Raw genomic sequence first — 18,196 nt, 5'->3', positions numbered from 1 at the left:
TTGGGAGCTCTAGTGGTGCTGTGGTTAAGGCATTTGACTGCTAACCAAATTATTGGAGGTTTGGCCTCACTCAGCTTCTCTGTGGGGGAAAGATGAAGCAGTTTGCTTCCGTGCAGAGTTACAGTCTTGAAAGACAACATGCGCACCTTCCTAACTTCCATAACTTTCTCCTAGATTGGCCAGTTCCCAAAAATCCCTGACTGTCCCCAGACAATTGCTGAGTGTGTAAAGCTCTGTTGCTGTTGTTATGTGCTATCTATCATTTTGGAACAGACTCATAGCTGACCCTCCAGTGGTTTTTCAGAGGCTGTAAATCACGCGGGAGGGGATTGTCCATCTTTCTCCCGTGGAGCAGCTGGTGGATTCCAAGTGCGTGCCTTTATGTTGTCAGTGCAACTCCTTCCTCACTAGGCCACCAGAGCTCCCTAAACCTTTATTAGCATTGCTGTTGTTGTTGATTGTCTTTGAGACATGTTGTGAGGAGAGACCGGTCCTTGGAGGGGGACATCATGCTTGGGAGGGTGGAGGGACAGTGCAGGAGGGAAAGGCCCTCTATGAGGTGGATTGATTCGGTGACTGGGGTAATCAGGATGGGTGTGTCAGAGGCGGTGCGGTTGGCGCAGGATAGAGCGGAGTTTAGGGCTGTTGTACATTGGGTTGCTATGAGTCGCAAGTGGCTCGACGGCATACAACAACAACAACAATAACAACAACAACAACATTATAAATATGTCTAAACCATTAATTTTTGCAGCTTTCGGGTAAAGTCCAGTACTCCATTTATGCAAAGTCTATGAGAAGAGGCCAGTAGAGATCATCTAATCTTAAATCACAACATCATCCACTCAAGTCCTTGGCACAATCCTTGACCAGTAAGAGCGCAGCAGGCCTGGATGTGCCACTGAGGAGCTTTAATGGATGTGAGTTTCAGAAACTGGGAGATTTCTGCTACAGTCATGTACTCTTTAGTATCTTGTTTATTAGCAAAAGTCAGCAATCCAGCTTTCCTTAGGTCCTCATGTGCTAACATTTTATAGAGTTCTCTAGTTACAGAAATCCTTTCTCTGTACTGGCCACAACTATTATTACAAACTCAATGTTAGGATAGTAAGTGTTCCAGGAATAACAAAGAGATTCTTTTTTCTTAAAATTATTAATTTTAATGAAAATTTACAGAGACTTTGGATATCCATTCATTCATTGTTGCACTTTTCTCCCTGCCCACTCCTCCCCCAGTTCCCTCTTCTCTTTGAAAAGTAAAAGAAAAATCTTTCATTGTTACACAATCCCTCCCCCACAAGTCCACTCCACTATGCAGCCTAAAGAATGAAGGGATTCTTGGCCACCAATATCCCATATTAGGAAATGTGTATTATTAACTACTATCTCTTCCACAATACTTCCAATTTTCGGAATGTATTTACAAATTCATTTATAGAAATTGGTAAAGAATGGTCCTTTCCCCTGCATTATCCAGCCCAACAATGATAATTTTATGTGCCTGGTGATTAACAGTCTCCATATCCTGGTGAAAAGGATTCCCATTCTCCGGCAGCGGACCCCCCCTCCAGCCACCCGGGCCTCCTGGCTGCTCCAGGCTCAGGCTGAGGAGGAGGAGAGAGACACCGGCGTGTCTCCCCAGCTTGCCGCCAGCCTGCTTCCCGGAAACTGGAGGGAGGCCTTAGCTGAGGCCACCCTGCCGCGCGGGACACCCCCCCCCCGACCCCCCGCTGGCCTGGCTCAGGGACCATCCTCCCCCAGCTCCTCTTGGGCCATAAGCCAGTTTCTTGAAAGTTCAAGCTTCAAAAGCACATTTAAGGACAATGGTCTAGGTAGGTTATGCCAAGGACTCTAGAAATCTTGACTCCAGGAGGGGAATAACAACTGTTTCTCAAAAGTGATTGAAAGATCATGGCTTGGATCAAGTACATATTAGTCATCAAAGTATAAAAAAATATTGAGTGTGTGGGGCAGCAGAGTCTGACCTCTGCAGATTTCACAAGGAAGGAGGAATCTCATCCACAGCACAGACAATTCCTGCAATCCACGATTCTAACAACTGTCACTCTCAAGGCTCTCACTTCTCATCTACCGGGTTTGCTAGTTTGTTGCAAAGGCCACACAGAACTCAAAGACAATACCGACAATGATGGGATTTGTTAGGGAAATGACAGGTTACAACTTAGAATGTAGCTTCCATCAAGGACAGCTTCTTGGGCTTGCTTGCAGGCAGTCATGCTCTGACTCTTGATCTTGCAGCCTTGACCTTTGCTCTGTTAGGCATGTTTACAAAAAAAGACCTTTGTTGTTGTTGTTGTTGGAGTCAGAACCAACTCATAGCTGACCCTCCAACAGGTTTTCAGAGGCTGTTAATTGCGTGAAAGGAGATTTCCCATCCTTCTCTCACAGAGCAACTGGTGGATTCAAACTGCCTGCCTTTATGTTGGCAGGACCACTAGGCCACCAGATCTCCTCAAGCACCTATGCTCTGCCCAGCAACACCACACTACCAATAAGCCTTCACCTTGGCTTGGCTCCATCTCCCTGGCTGGATCCCCTGGTAAGTATTCTAAGGCAATCACTTCTCCAGCAAGTATACGGCTTTCATGTTCCGTGAGCTAGGACCCCATAGCTCTGTGTCAGTCTCTGGTTCTCTGCCACCTCTGGTGCCACTGCTGCTGCCTCCATTGTTGCTACTAAGGCTGTTACATTAACTTGTTTCTCTCCTTCTCTGGTTCTCACAGGAATCTCACATCCAAAGAACATGCTGCATCCTCTGAATTTTCTTTCTCGGTAGTAGTGAGATTTCCCTTTTCTGTATCTGCTCAATTCAAGCCTCGCAGGGTGGCAAAACTGACCAATCATGGTGTTAACTTTCTACAAAACCTTGTTTGCAAAGTCTCACCAGAAATGGGAAAAGTTGAGGGTCAGTGAAAAAGAGGAAGGCTCCCAAAGAGCTGGAATGACTCGGTGACTGCAACAGTGGGCTTGGGCAAGGCAGAGGTCGTGAGGGCCAGGACAGGAGTAGGTAATAAGCTTGAGAAAGACAGAGACAAGTGAAGGATTGGATCTGGCTTTTGTTCATAAGGTCACTATGAGTTGCAGTTAACTCAACAACACTCAACAATACCTGAGAGGTACCACAATCCTTGTTTACATTATTAAAGTATTGGGGAGCAATGGTGTCACTCTGGAGACTAAGGTGCGCCTGATCTGGGCTATAGTTTTTGCAATTACTTGCTATGAATCAGGGAGTTGGACAATGAAGAGGGATGATTGAAGGAGAATTGATGCCTTTGAACTATGGTGCTGGAGAAGAGTGTTAAGTGTCCCATGGACTGCAAAGAAAACAAACAGATTCATCCTAGAGAAGGTTAAACTGGGCTGCTCGTTGGAGGTAAGGATTCTGGGGCTTTGTCTGACATACTTTGGACAAATTGTAAGGAGGGACTGGTCCTTAGAGAGGGACATCATGCTTGGGAGGGTGGAGGAACAGCGCAGGAGAGGAAGACCCTCTATGAGGTGGATTGATTCAGTGACTGGGGTAATTGGATGGGTGTGTCAGAGGCAGTGCAATTGGTACAGGACAGAGCAGAATTTAGGGCTGTTGTACATAGGGTTGCTATGAGTCGCAATGACTCAATGACACATAACAACAACAACAACAACATCCAGTTTCCTTGTTTGTCCACAAACATTTCACAGTGCCTAGTCCTATCCAGCTATGTCTGGATGGAGAGGAGGCCAGGGTAGCTCCCAGAGGCCTTCCAGCTGAGGCCCCTGAAACCGGCGCATCTGGAGGGCCCCCCACGTTAATGCCCATTCATAACGGCCTGTGCACAACAGAATGAAACCCTATGCTCTCCAATGGAGCAGAGAATTGAAGAATGTCCTTTTCAGGAGAACGAAGCCCTCGTCTCTGCTGTCCTCACAATCTTTGTTATGCTTGAACTCATCATTGCAGTCATTTTACCAATTTAGCTCATCGAGAGTCTTCTTCTCCCTTTGCTGACCTTTCCCAAGCATGATATTTCTTTCCAGGCAATAGCTTCTGACCATAGCATAAAAGAATTCTTGCCATCCCTGTTTTTAAGGAGAACTCGCCTCACTTTGTCCAAGACAGATGTGTTTGTTATTTTGGCTGTCCATACGGTCTTCAGTATTCTTCACCAACAATGCAATTCAAAGGCACCAATTCATTTTCACTCTTTGTTACTCCCTCCAGTGAGGAATAAAAGAGGAATAAAGCAGAATTTTATTCAGGCCATGGTCTTTCAAATCACTTGCTGTGCATCTTAGAGCTAGACAATGAATAAGGATGATAGAATAAGAATTTACACCTTTGAACTGTGGTGTTGAAGAAGAGCACTGAACATCCCATGGACAGCTAAGAGAATAGACAGTTATGTCTTGGAGAGGGTGCAGTCTGTGCTCTTTGGAGGCAAGAATGACGAGGCTTTGTCTCACTTACTCTGGGCATGTTGCTAGGAGGGACATGATGTTGGGGGGGGTGGGGGCTGGAGAAGGAGAGAAAGACCCTCAACCAGGTGGATTGACACGGTGACTATGCAATGGGCACTTGTGTGCCAGGAAGTGTGAGGATGGCACAATATAGAATAAGGTTCTCATCTGTTGTTCTTGTAGTCATTACGAGTCATACTAGACTCGACAGCATCGCTGCTCTTTCTTCCCTCCTTGGATTCTCATACTCATTCTGCAATAGTGATCTTACACAGTGTTTGTCTTTGTGAGACTGAGTTAGCTCACTTAGCAAAATGCTCTCCAGTCCCTCCCAAGTCAGGTAATAAATTACAAAATAATTGCTCCTGCATGCTGTGTAGTATTCCATAGTGTGAATGTACCATAATTTCTCAATCCATTGCGTTGTGTTTGGACATCTGGGCTGTTTTCATGTTCTTGTAATGGTGAATAACACTGCTATAAACATTGGTGTTTAATTCTCCATTTGTGCCTCAGTTCTCATTCTCTCAGGGTATATTCTAAGAGGTGGAATAGCTAGATCATACGGAATTTCTATGTTCAGCTTTTTTTAGGGAATGCCAAACTACCTTCCAGAGTGGTTGTACCATTTTATAATCCCACCAGCAATGTATACGAGTTCCTATTTTGCCACTTTCTCTCCAACATTTATTACTTGCAGCCCTGCTAAACTTTGCCACTGCTACTGGAGTAAGATGGTATCTCATTGTGGTTTTGATTTGCATCCCTCTTATTGCCAGTGATTTGGAGCATTTCTTCATGTGTCTGTTTGCCATCCTAATGTCCCCCTCTATTAAAATCTTTCATGTCTCTTGGTAATTTTGTAACTGGATTGTTAGTCTTTTTCTTCTGCAGGCCCAGGAGTATTCAGTAAACTTTCATTATGAGACTCTTGTCTGAGAAGGTATTGCCAAATGTTTCGCTTTTATTTTTAAAATCAGAATAGTGCATATAGAATAACTTCTTACAAGAAACCTTAATTTTCAATATTCTTGCATTCTGATTATTTTTAACCCCTCTGAAAAGAAGAGGGGACTAAGTTTGTAGGACAGGGAAGAGTTAGGGAATTGGCCCGTATGTGTGAAGAAGCACTGGTGGCCCACTTGTAAGGAGCTGCTCTGTCAGCCCGCAGGCAGGCACGCCATGTGAATCCACCAGGTACTCTGTGGGAGAAGGATGGGCAGCTTCCTCCTCTGCGATTTACTGCCTCTGATGTGCTGTTGGAGGGACACCTCTGGGTCGGTTACAACTGGATGGTACACAATAACAGCAAAAACATGGTTTCCAGTGACGTAGTCTGCAGAGAGTTGCCCACAGATCTCAAACCTCTGGTGCTTTGAATCCACCAGAAGCTCCAAAGGAAAGAGACAGGCAGTCGCCTCCCATTGACATTTATAGCCTCGAAAACCCACATAGAACCAACTCAGCATGAAGGCTCATGTTTAACTTTTCCAAGAAAAATACATTTCATTTCTGTTTCACTTGTTTAAGTCAAAGTCTCCCCCCACCCCCAATATTCTTAGACTGAGCATAATTTCCTCCCCTTCTTCTGTGAAGGACTCAAAGCCCACGATAGTCAAGTTGATTTTCACTCACAGTGACTCTCCATTGGGTTCCTCATGAGAAAGGCTTGGAAAACATACGCACCAGCAGAGTGACTTCTGGATTTGAACTGTTGACCTGTTGGTTAACAGCCCAGTCTGTTATACATTATGCAGGCTAGAACACATTGTAGGCTCTGTGAGCCACACTGTCTCCACAGCGGACACCCTGTGCCACTGTTGCACTGAAGCAGCCATGGACAGTATGTGAAAGAATGATCGTCGCTGTGTTCCAACGGAACTTTATGAAAGTTTGATTTTATATCATTTCCACATAGTATCACATAGCATTTAACCTCAGCAGTAATTTCAAAATGTAAAAACTATTCTTGGCCCATAGGCTCTCCAGAAACCAAACAAGGCAGCCGAATTTGGCCCACAGACAGCAGCTGACTCCTGTCCTAATGTCTACATCAAGTCCCTGTCCCCTCCTCACCACACTCACTTACTTTGTCCTCAAATCTTCCTGTCCCTCGACACCCCCACCCATGCCCTTCCAATAGCCCCCTCCGTCTGCCCTTGAGGATCCTCCTCTCCCGGCCCCGGGACTGTTTATTCCTGAACAGGGCTCTCTCAATAGCTCCATTCACCTTAGCAGAAGGAATCCAGAGAAAGGAATTTTGTTCGGAGTCCTTGGACCAGGGTTTGGGGCTCAGATTTACTTTTGGACTCAGACCCCTTCCGCTCCAGCCCAGTGGTCTCACACCACCTCCTTGCTCCCGCTTTGTGGCAGCAGAACTCTTTCCTGTGCAGCTCCTGCCTCAGCTGCAGCCGCACCTCAGCTCCCGGTCGGCCACCATGGGCCCCAGAGCACTCTGCTTCTTGACCTCTTGTCTGCTCATCGGTGTCATTTCAGGTACGGCTTCTCCTTCCCTCCCTGAGACAGTCCTGGCCTCTCCTAGGAGAGCCCTGTTGATGACCGTTAGCTCTTGTTATGTGGCCTTGAGTTCAAAAGGACTCATAACCAACTCTACAGTGGGTTTTCTTTTTACACGAAAGTTTACAGATAGGTTGGATTTTCATTCACTTACTGCTGTACATTGTCCACCCTCCTCTCTGTAACCCTTCCTCCAGTTCACTGTTTTAAAAATATTCATTCACTGTTGCACAATTTCATCCCTCCCCCAGTCCATTTTGCAGTACTCCTCTTATTCTCGACTGTTGTCAAATAGATAATGCATACTCATTTATTGCTTTTAAACAGTGCTTTCCTTCATCTGTCTCAATGCGGTGTTCATTATTTATTCCCTCTTTTCCTAGTATTTATCCAACCCCCATGCCAGTCCTGTTTTATAACAGTATTGTTGCAGTATTTGTCCTTTTTTGACTGAGGTATTTCATTCAGTGTAGTGTCCTCTGGGGTCACCCATGTTGTGTAATGTTTTATGAGCCCACTTCTTTTCAGGGCTGCACAGTATTCCATTGTGTGAATATATTTTAGTTTCTCTATCCATTCATTTGTTAATAGACATTTAGGTTGCCTTCATCTCTTTGTTATTGTAAATAACACAGCAATAAACATGGCTGTGCATATATCTATTTAGGTGGAGACTCTGGTTTCTTTAGAGTATATTCCCAGTAGTGGAATTGCTGGGTCAAATGGTATTTCTATTTCCAACTTTTTGAAAAAGTACCAGACTGCTTTCCCTAGTGTTGCCTCAATTTACATTCCCACCAGCAGCGAATAAGGGTTCCAATCTCTCTACAACCTCACCAGCATTTTTTGTTTGCTGCTCTGTTTACTTTGCTATTGTTGCTGGGGTGAGATGGTGTCTCAATTGTTTTGTCCAGTGGTTTTCCAGAGGCGGTAAGTCACAGGAGAGAAGATTGCCTACCTTTCTTCTGCAAAGCAACTGGTAGATCTGAATTGCCTGTTTTTGGGTTGGCAGTGCAACTCTTTACCACAAAACCATACGTGTTCCCTTATTGATGAGTGTTGTTCTTGTAATGTGCTGCCAAGTTGAAACCCACTCATAGCTGATCCTCTAGCAGGTTTTCAGAAGACAGTAAAAACACACAACAGGAGGCTTTTCTCCAGTGGTTGTTGTTGTTATGTGTCGTTGAGTCGCCTGCAACTCATAGCTACCCTATGTACAACAGCCCTAAACTCCGCTCTGTCCTGTGCCAATCGCACTGTCTCCGACACTCCCATCCCAATTACCCCAGTCACTGAATCAATCCACCTCATAGAGGGCCTTCCTCTCCTGCGCCGTCCCTCCACCCTCCCAAGCATGATGTCCTTCTCCAAGGACTGGTCTCTCCTCGTCCAAAGTATGTTAGACGGAGCCTCAGAATCCTTGCCTCCAAGGAGCCACCCGGTTTAACCCTCTCCAGGACAAATCTGTTTCTCCAGTGGAGCAGCTGTTATATTCGAACCTCCTACCTGTGGGTTGATAGCACCACTCTTTACACACTGGGCCACCAGAGTTGCCACTGTTGAGAGGTAGAGAAAGGGTAATGAGTGCTGGTCTCTTAGGTTAGCTTCTGTACTCTGTGTCTGTCTTTCGCTGTCTGGGTCCCATCTCCTCTCTGGCCTCAGCTTTCTCATCTATACAGACAAAGATGCATTGTGCAATCTTCCAGCCCTTTTTTTATATCTAACATGTCACTGCAATCTTAAAGTCAGAAGCAACAATTTCAAGGCTGCCAGCTTAGGATTCATATCATGGGCCAAATATGTGGGCCTCTGAGTTTGACCAAACAATCCTTGACTCCTGTACTCACTTGCAAGATTTAACAAAGCTAAGATTTAGTTACTCAGGAGTAAATGGAAAATAACAAAATGATAAGATGGCGTCAAAGATTAAATTCTGTAATATATGAATGTTTTGTTAACATTCTAATAAACGAATACTCGCCTCCCTTCACACATCTACTAACCATCCAAGAATGATTCTTAACTTTGCATCAGCAGTTCTTTAACTTTTTAGAATAGTGGGCTCATAGAACATTGGTCCTTTTGTGACTAACTCTACATTCAGCAAGCAGTGTTTTTTAAAGTTCTGAGTTTACCACATCAAGATTATGTTGTTGTTGTTGTTATGTGCCGTCGAGTTGCTTGAGCCCAATAGTGAAAGATCGGCAGCCTCAGCGCTCCATCAGAGGCAGGCCTTGAAGGACTTCCAGCCCTGTGGCCTTGAGAGTTTGGCAGGCAACTTATCCATTAGATCACCAGAACTCCCTCTAGTGGAAGGATTTAGAGAAAACAGTGCTCCACTTTCAGTCAGACCAACTTGTATTTCTTTTTTTTAAACATTGACCTTTCACTATTTCAACAATGTCTGTTATTTAGAAACTACCTGTTGTTGTTGTTGTTATGTGCCGTCGAGTCGTTTGCGGCTCATGGCGACCCTATGTACAATAGCCCTAAACCCTGCTCTATCCTGTGCCAATCTCATCGCCTCTGACACACCCATCCCGGATACCCCAGTCACTGAATCAATCTACCTCATAGAGGGTCTTCCCCTCCTGCGCTGTCCCTCTACTCTACCCAGCATGATGTCCCTCTCCAAAGACCTGTCTTTCCTTGCAACATGTCCAAAGTATGTCAGACGAAGCCCCAGAATCTTTGCCTCCAAGGAGTAGCCTGGTTTAACCCTCTCCAGGATGAATCTGTTTGTTTTCTTGGCAGTCCATGGTACATTCAATACTCTTCTCCAGCACCACAGCTCAAAGGCATCAATTCTCCTTCTATCTTCCCTAGTCATTATTCAACTCTCTGATGCATAACAAGTGATTGCAAAGACCATGGCCTGTATCAGGCGCACCTTAGTCTCCAGAGAGACACCGTTGCTCTTGAGTACTTTAGAGAGGTCCCTAACAGCAGACTTCCCCATCGCAATATGTTTTTTTAATTTCCTGGCTGCTGGTGCCAAGAGTGTTGACTGTGAAGCCGAGCAAACTGAAGCTGTGAACAATCTCAATCTCTTCACCATCCATCCTGATGCTACCAATTGGTCCAGTGGTGACAGAAACTACCTACTAATTGTATTACTTTCACTTGTTTGGCTGGCCCAGCCTCTTCCTTTAAAGATGAAGAAATAGATCCAGAGACAGCAAAATGAACAACACATGACACTTGGTTTCTTCATCTGTTAAGTGGAAGTGTCAGTGAGAGTTTCTTGGGGGTGGTAGGTGTTTGTGAGCATAATGTAATACGTAAGAAAAGGCCTGGAAAGCACTTTGCACAGGATCTAAACCAAAACTGACCTATTGCCAAATCAACTATAACCTTACAGATGGGACAGGCAGGCTTCAGGGTTTCTATGATTGTAATTCCCACTCCCCCGCCCCCCTTTTAATAAGATAGTAATTTTCACAGGAGCGAACTGTACATGCTGCTCTTGCAGAGCGAGCAGTCAGTGAGTTTGAACCACCCGCTTTTCAAGTATGTGACAGACACTTAAGCACTGTGAAGAAAGCCTGGCAGCACAGTGCCTGTGTACCCTATGACCATGATATTAGTAATAGGCTGTAAAATAAAACCATTCAAGAGTTTGCATAGATCACCTGTTGGTTTGGCCACTCGCACGCTCTTGTGCTAGCCTCCAAAGAAGAGCCTTCCTCCAAGGCTTGGCAGCCACTATGACCAGGGGGCAGAGCAACCACTAATTAAGATGTTTATGCAGACACCCAGCTCTCAAGGCCTGCCGTGGGGCCTTGTCAGGATTCCCCAGCACATCCCCAGCTCTGGGAGCCACACACCCAAACAGGAAGGCGTCTAGAATCCAGAGACATCCTTTTGGCAACTGCTCTGACAACAACCTTTTAATTACAAAGATCTAAATCCCGTGGGCGCCCCTGGCCTTGCTCCTGCCCTGCACTCTGAGTAGCTTGATTCTGCTAGGTAGAGGGTCCTTGTCTCTTGAAATCTGGATATTAAAACACTAGTTTTACATTTACATCTAAAAAAATATGGTGGTTGACAGATAAAGTCCCCCAAAGATGTTAAAATCCTAATTCTTAGACTATGTGGATACAATATACATAATTTTAAATATGTTGTTGTTGTTGTTAGGTGCCGTCGAGTGGCTTGCGACTCATAGTGACCCTATGTACAACAGCCCTAAACCGTGCTCTAACCTGTGCCAATCATACTGCCTCTGACACACCCATCCCGATTACCCCAGTCCTTGAATCAATCCACCTCACAGAGGGCCTTCCCCTCCTGCGCTGTCCCTCTACTCTACCCAGCATGATGTCCCTCTCTAAAGACCCGTCTCTCCTTACAACATGTCCAAAGTATGCCAGACAAAGCCCCAGAATCCTTGCCTCCAAGGAGCAGCCTGGTTTAACCCTCTCCAGGATGAATCTGTTTTCTAAATATATGTCACTTTCTTTTGATTCACAGATATTATAGTTTTTACATAGTGAAGATTTGGGATAACCTTGCATTGAGCAATTATATCAATTTTCCAGCATCCTGCAAACCCTTCCCATCTCTGTGTCACAACTTGGTAATTCTTACAATATTTCAAATTCTTTCAGGACACAATTGCACACTTAACAGACTGCTAACACACACCCCTGTCAAGTTGAAACCAACTCAGCAGCCCTCCCTCAGGTTCCTGGGCTGTAAAGCTGCACCGAGGAGACTCCCGATGTCCTTCTCCCTCAGCGCAGTTAGTGGGCTCCAACTGGTGACCTTTCAGTTAGCAGCAAAACACATAACACACACGTCACCATGCTCCTTAATGGACTACAGTCTAGTGTAAACATGACCTTTATGCACACTGGGAAACCAAATTCTTGCTGTAATCCACCTTCTGTCATACTAGCCATGCTGAGAAGGTTGGGAACCGACCCGGCATTATCGCTCAGGTGTGCTTGTCTGTTACATAACATGGAGAGGAGAGCTCAGGGAGCTAATCGATTGACAGTAAAATAGGGGAGATTACCTCGAATTACCTGGGTGGTTCCACTTCATCCCGGGGATCTGTAAAAATGGATGAGGGAAATGGGAAAGCTGGAGAGATGGCAGTGTGAGAAAGACTTGGTCTCATGCTGGGGCTTTGAAGATGGAGAAACGCAGTCATGGGCCCAGGCAGATAGGCAAGCTCAAGAAGCTGGAAAGAGCAGAGCCAGATCTCCTGCCCTCAGAACCTCCAGAGGGAAGGAACACAGCTATCCTGAGACTTCAATGTTAGCCCCAAGAGACCCATTTTGGACTTTGGACCTCCATTTGTATTTAAACCATTAACTATTTGGTAATTCGTTAGCAGCAATTGAAAATAATACACTATTAATAATGACAATTACTATTTAGTAAGTGTTGTACACACTGGACATCGTGCTAAGTGCTTCCTGTTGTTGTTAGGTGCTTTTGAATTGAGTATGACTCATAGCAATCCTATAAACAATAGATTTGAACCCTGTCCTGTCCTGTGCCATCCTCACAATCTCTGACATACTCAAACCCATTGCTGCAGTCATTGTATCAGTTTTTCTGGTTGTGAGTCTGCCTTTCTTTTGTTGATTTTCCACCTTTCCCAGCATGATGTCTCTCTGCAAGGAATAGCCTCTCCTAGCAACATGCCCAAAATATGCTAGAGAAAGCCTTTTGCCACTTTTGTCTCCAAAGGGCACTCTGGCTGCACCCTCTCCAAGACATATCTGTTTGTTCTCTTGGCCTTCCATGGGATGTTCAGTGCTCTTCTCCAACACCACAGCTCAAAAGCATCAGTTCTTCTTCTATCATCCTGATTCATTGTCCAGCTCTTAGATGCACAGCAAGTGACTGAAAAGACTATGACTTGACTTAGGTGCACCTTAGTCCTCAAACTGACATCATTGCTTCTCAGGAATTTGGAGAAGTCCCTGACTACAGACTTTCCCAGTGCAATATGTTTACTGATACTAAGGGTGTTGATTGCGGATCAAAGCAAGATGAAATCATTGACAATTTCAATCTTTTCTCCTCCATCATGATGTTGCTTATTGATCCAGTGGTGAGAATTTTTGTTTTCTTGACATTGAGATGCAATCTATATTGAAGGCTCTATTCTTTAATTTTCTGAGGTAAGAGTTTCAAGTCTTCCTTACTTTCGGAAAGCAAGGTTGTAGCTATCATCTAGACTGTTGAGGAGTATTCTTCTGATCTAGATGTCCCATTCTTCTCCATAGAGTCAAGCTTCTTAAATAATTTTATGCTCTGCATACAGATTGAAGAGATATGTAAAAAGGGGTACAATTCCAACAAAAAATCTTTTATTTTTAAATCATACAGTGTTCCCTTGCTCTGTTTGCATAATGGCTTCCTGTACATTATTTTATTTAATATTAACAATAGTTCTACAAGAAGGTGGTGTCCTTGTTCTAATTTTCTTTCTTTTTTTAAAACTCTTTTCATTATGGTTTAACTTTTTATAAAGTGTAGACAGCAAACTGGCATTCTAGTCAACCAATCATACACATTTTGTTTTATTATATTGATCACAACCCTGACAGTGTACTCTCACTCTTCCCACTTCCTCCCTGTGGTTCTTGTTTCCACGTATCCTTCTAACTTTACCCTCTTGGCCTTCTGAGCTTCATCCCTGGGAAAATACCGCCCTTTTGATCTAGCACAGTCTCTTGATCTAAATAGCGAGACTCTTCCTAGACCTTAGAGACTTCCCTTCTGTTTGGCTGAAAGTTGTGCCACAGGGTCAAAGCATGACCAAGAGCCATACTCTTGGAGATTCTACCAATGTCTGTGAGACAAGCAAGCCTGGCCATTTTTATAATTTTTAATTTTGCTCTACATTTGTTTTCTGATACATCCAGGATCTTCTCTTATGATCTCTCTTGAAACATCAGCAGTGGTAATCTAGTAGCAACTACTTCTTCTTGTTCCCAATTTTCAAACGAAGAAAAGATGACTCAGAAAGGAAATGACTTGACCAACGTCACAGAACTACTTTGCATTGAAACTCAGCATATCAGGCTCTAAAATCCACAGTCCTTGCCCTGCCCCAGGCTCACACCCGTCCCCTGGCGCTGCCTGGATGCCTCCTCAGAGCATCCCTGTTTTTAATAGCAAGCTTCAGTGTTCTAGGTCACACTGTTAACAGGGTGACCCTAGCTAGTCTCTCTGCAGCTTAGATCCTTATACTGTAAAAAGAGAATAACAACACATGCCAGATGCCTTTCTGGGGCCATGCCAAGGGTTGAACCAGAATACGGAAGGAAAATATTTTTGTGAACTGTTACGTGTACATCCTATGTAACAGGTTCAGAACAAGTTTCCCTAAACTACCAAACTCCCCAAACTAACACATCCTTTCTCTCCAAGATCAGAGATGGTCCCAGAATAAAAGACACCACTAGGGGAATCTTGGAGACTTTTAGGGTGTAAAAAATGGAGGATTGAGGTTTGAAGGTGGTGGTTTGCAAAACTTTATTTTCAGGTTTGCAATTTAGTACATGGGATTGTGGCTGTTTTGGAAATTGTATATGCATGTGATAATGATTTAACTAGAAAAACAAGACTTGCTAAATTTCTTTGGCAAGCATTCCATTACTGCTGCTCAAACACTGTACCAGCTCCCTTACCTTGGTTGGCTTCTACTACCTCCACCAATAGTGTTCTTAACCTAGTGTTTTAAAGTGTATCTGAGGCTGGATGTGAGATACACTGGAGGCCAAAGATTAGCCAGATGCAACCACAGTGATCCAAGTCTGAACCAGCTGCTGCAAGAGATCTGCTTCCCAGAAAACTCCAATTGAGTAAGCCCGGAGCTGCTCTATTCTGTAACACAAGGTGTTGTTCTGAGTTGGAATCAACTCAAGGGTAATTGTTGTGGGTTTTTATTGGGCTTACTCTTCCAGAAAAGTGGCAGATGGCACAAGATTGGGCAATGTTTTGCTTTCTTGTATGTGGAATTGCCATAGGTCAGAGACGACTTGGCAACGACTACGAACACTGCTCCAGAAACTCTGCATATTATGTAAGTGTGAGCTCTGGCTAAGGCCAGGCAGTGAGCTCCCCCTACCTAACGAGGCATATCTACTCACTGTCACCAAGTGCTTCCAACTCACGGCGACTCTTCATGGGACTTCCTAGGTTGTCATCTTAAATAGGAGGATACTACTCATATTTCTCTTGAGGAGACATATCTACTCACAGGTTAAATGATCTTTTCTGGAGTCAGGCCTTGGAGGCATTGAAACATCAGTGGAAAGTCTGATAATTCAATATATAAAGTCCCTTCCATAGCCTACCATAATTCTATATCTAAGGAACTATTTCCAATGAAGCAATGAATTCAAAGTTGCATGCACAGAAGAAATAGTTTCTTTTAGCCAAGGATGTGAAACAATTCAAATACAAATAACAAAAAACAAGTCAACCAATCAGACAATTTGATGAGTGGAAGGAGGAGAGGGTAAAAGAAATGGAAAGGATCCAGTGTAAAAAACAATGTATGTGAACTTTTAAGTAAACTAGTATATAATAAAAATTTTACTAAAAAGGTCATGTTACATCTCTACCATGAAATATGTAAAAGGTACTAAACATGTTGATACAAATGTTTTTGTTAACATGACATATCACAACATTGTTTTTGTTGATTGCTTTCTAGTAGAGCATGACTCATAGCGACCCTATGAACAAAAGGCCTGAAGCTCCTCTACAACTATCGACATTTATCAAAGTTCATAGAGATTCCGGAGGCATGTTGTTTAGGAGATGGATGCCACTCCTGCATATTACTACATGGAAAAATGCAAATTTTAAAACAAAATATATTTAATTATTCCATTTTAGAAATAAAATACTTATTTAAAATATTTGCATAGGGAAAAAACCCTTTGGAAGAACATGTTTCAAAAATAAGTAGTGCTTATCTCTGTTGTTGTTGTTTGGTGTTGTTGAGTTGACACTGAATGAGTTGAAACTTAAAAGGACTCTATGAACAACAGAGCAAAACCTTGCCTGCACCATCTTCAAGATCATCACCACGTTCAAGTTCATTGTTATAGTCACGGTGTCAATTGATCTCATTCAAGATCTTCCTCTCTTTGGCTGATTCTTTACTTTTCCCAGCATGATATCTTTTTCCAAGAGTTGGGACATGCCCAAAGTATGTGAGATGAAGTTTAATCATCTTTGCCTCTAAGGAGCAACCTATTTGCACTTCCTCCAAGATGTTGTTGTTGTTGTTAAGTGCCCTCGAGTCACAGGTGACTCATAGACGCTTGAGTGCCTTTCATCCTCTCTCCTTTAGGATAGACTTGTTTATTCTCTGCGAGTTCTCAGTAGAGTCAGTACTCTTCTCCAACACCGTAATTCAAAATTAAAAATCTGTTTAACTCTAGACACTGTGATTTAGAGTGATTTTAATCCCATACCTGATTTTTCTGTTTCAGAATTATTCTTTAGTGAATGGGAGTTACATGGTAATAATAAACCGAAAAGGGCAGAACCTGATGTGAACAGTGAATAGTGAAGGCTGGTAATCCCAAGTCCATGTTGTTTTCTCTGCAGCTGAAATCCAAGAGTGTGATAGAAAGCTGAACGCTCAGAAGAAGAGGGGTCTCAAGCCAGCCTGTCCTGGTGAGGTGAAAGCCTCCGGAACTTCAGGCCTGAGAAAGCCCAAACTGGACAGGAGCCAGAAGCCCCTACAGATGAAGAGCCCTGTGCATGCTGCAGCCTCTGGAACCCCAAGTCCCTCACCCGCTTCCATCCTGACCCAGGTGCTGGGGAGGGGCAGATTTCAGAAAGTGGGGGACTCTCTGAGCCTACGGGCTGGGGAACCCCTGGAGCTGCGCTGCCAAGGGAAGATGGTCCGCTGGAGGGTACCTGTGTACTTGGAGGAGGAGGGTGAGGGACGGCTGAGGTATGGAGCAGAGGAACTGAGGGGTGGTCTCTTGGGTGGGCCCACGGGCCTGTGGAAGAGCCAGAGGTTAGGAAGCAGTTCACTTATTAGATAGCTAAAAGGGGCTCTGGTGGTGCAGTCTGTAATGTGTTGGACTACTAATAAAAAGTCAATGGTTTGAATCCACCAGCTGTTCCAAGAAAGGAAGTCAGGCAGTTGCCTCCTGTGAAGATTTACAGCTTCATAAAATCAATGGAGGGTCACGGTGAATTGGAATCGACAGACTCTGTGTGTGTGTGTGGTGTGTGGTTAAAGTGAATAGAACCCACATGAGGCAGTATCCTACAGACAGGAACTTGAAACAGTAAGATGAGCTCACAATATCCATCAGAAGCACCGTGGCTTAAGAGAATGTTAGCAGTCTTCCCTCAACACCTCAGTTCTTGTGGGCAGCACAGTGCCTACAGGAGAAAGAGGTAATGATGGTGGGATGAAAGAGGTGGGCTGTTCATTCTTCAGTCCTTAGATGCTGCACTTCTGCCTGAAATACAGGCAAAGTCAACTCCATTAGCACCATCCAACTCAGTCCAGAATAAACTCAGGAGCAGGAGTAGGGGTTAGGGCCTCAGAAGATAAATCTGCCCTTGTTCAATTCCTTCTCCTAGGCTGTGATTTCCTGGGATGTTGTCCTTTTTGGAAAAGAGTGGAGCATAGCATGTATTTGCTAGCGTGAACAAATGGACATGAGGAAGGCTGAAGAGAGCACAGGAATTTGAGAGAGAAGCTCCAGCGTGCAGGAGCCAAAGGGCTAAAGGGGAACCGCGCACCAGTTAGGTGTGCCGGGAACCAGTGGGCTTAAGTAAAAATCTGTTGCGGTTGAGTTGATTCCAAGTAGGAAGCCTGAAGAACAGAATCAACTGCCTCAGAGGATTTCCAAAGTTTTCAGTCTCTATGACAGCAAATGGCCACATCACCAGTGGCTGGTGGGTTTGAATCAAAGACCTTCTGGTTAATAGATAAGCACTTTAACTACTGTGTCACCAGGGTACCTCCAGGGTTGGTGTTTGTTTTGTTTTTTAAAATTTTATTATTTTTTGTGTGTGCACCATCAAATCAGATCTGACTGGTACAGGAGGAGATTGTCCCTCCTTCTCCAGCACAGCATCTGGTGGATTCGAACTGTGCACCTCTGGGATTATAGTGTGATGTTTTTATAATTTTTTTTATTGGGAAAAACATATTGGGGGTACAAGGAGGTGAGGATGGGCCAGGATGCAGTTGCAGAGCTGCAGTTTG

The 18,196-nt window shown here is 44.2% G+C and overlaps 1 protein-coding gene and 1 pseudogene across 1 annotated transcript in view; one reads left to right on the top strand and one right to left on the bottom strand.

The window, feature by feature from the left end:
• Positions 1-829: 829 nt before the first annotated feature.
• LOC102851994 lies at positions 830-1,545 on the bottom strand (annotated as a pseudogene).
• A 4,752-nt stretch (positions 1,546-6,297) lies between these two features.
• LOC102851586 (platelet-derived growth factor receptor-like protein-like) overlaps positions 6,298-18,196 on the top strand; it is a 24,891-nt gene continuing 12,992 nt past the window's right edge. Inside the window, exons 1-3 of the mRNA XM_006893744.1 lie at positions 6,298-6,304; positions 6,835-6,957; positions 16,570-16,921. Coding sequence (XP_006893806.1) covers positions 6,298-6,304; positions 6,835-6,957; positions 16,570-16,921 — 482 coding nt within the window. The remainder of the gene's footprint in view (positions 6,305-6,834; positions 6,958-16,569; positions 16,922-18,196) is intronic.

The sequence above is a fragment of the Elephantulus edwardii genome, unplaced genomic scaffold, assembly GCF_000299155.1.
Source record: "Elephantulus edwardii isolate Elephantulus edwardi_28Jun2011 unplaced genomic scaffold, EleEdw1.0 scaffold00130, whole genome shotgun sequence".
Classification (NCBI taxonomy): Eukaryota; Metazoa; Chordata; class Mammalia; order Macroscelidea; family Macroscelididae; genus Elephantulus; species Elephantulus edwardii.
The sequence above is the reverse complement of the archived record's forward strand: the minus strand, read 5'-3'. Positions and strand labels throughout refer to the sequence as shown.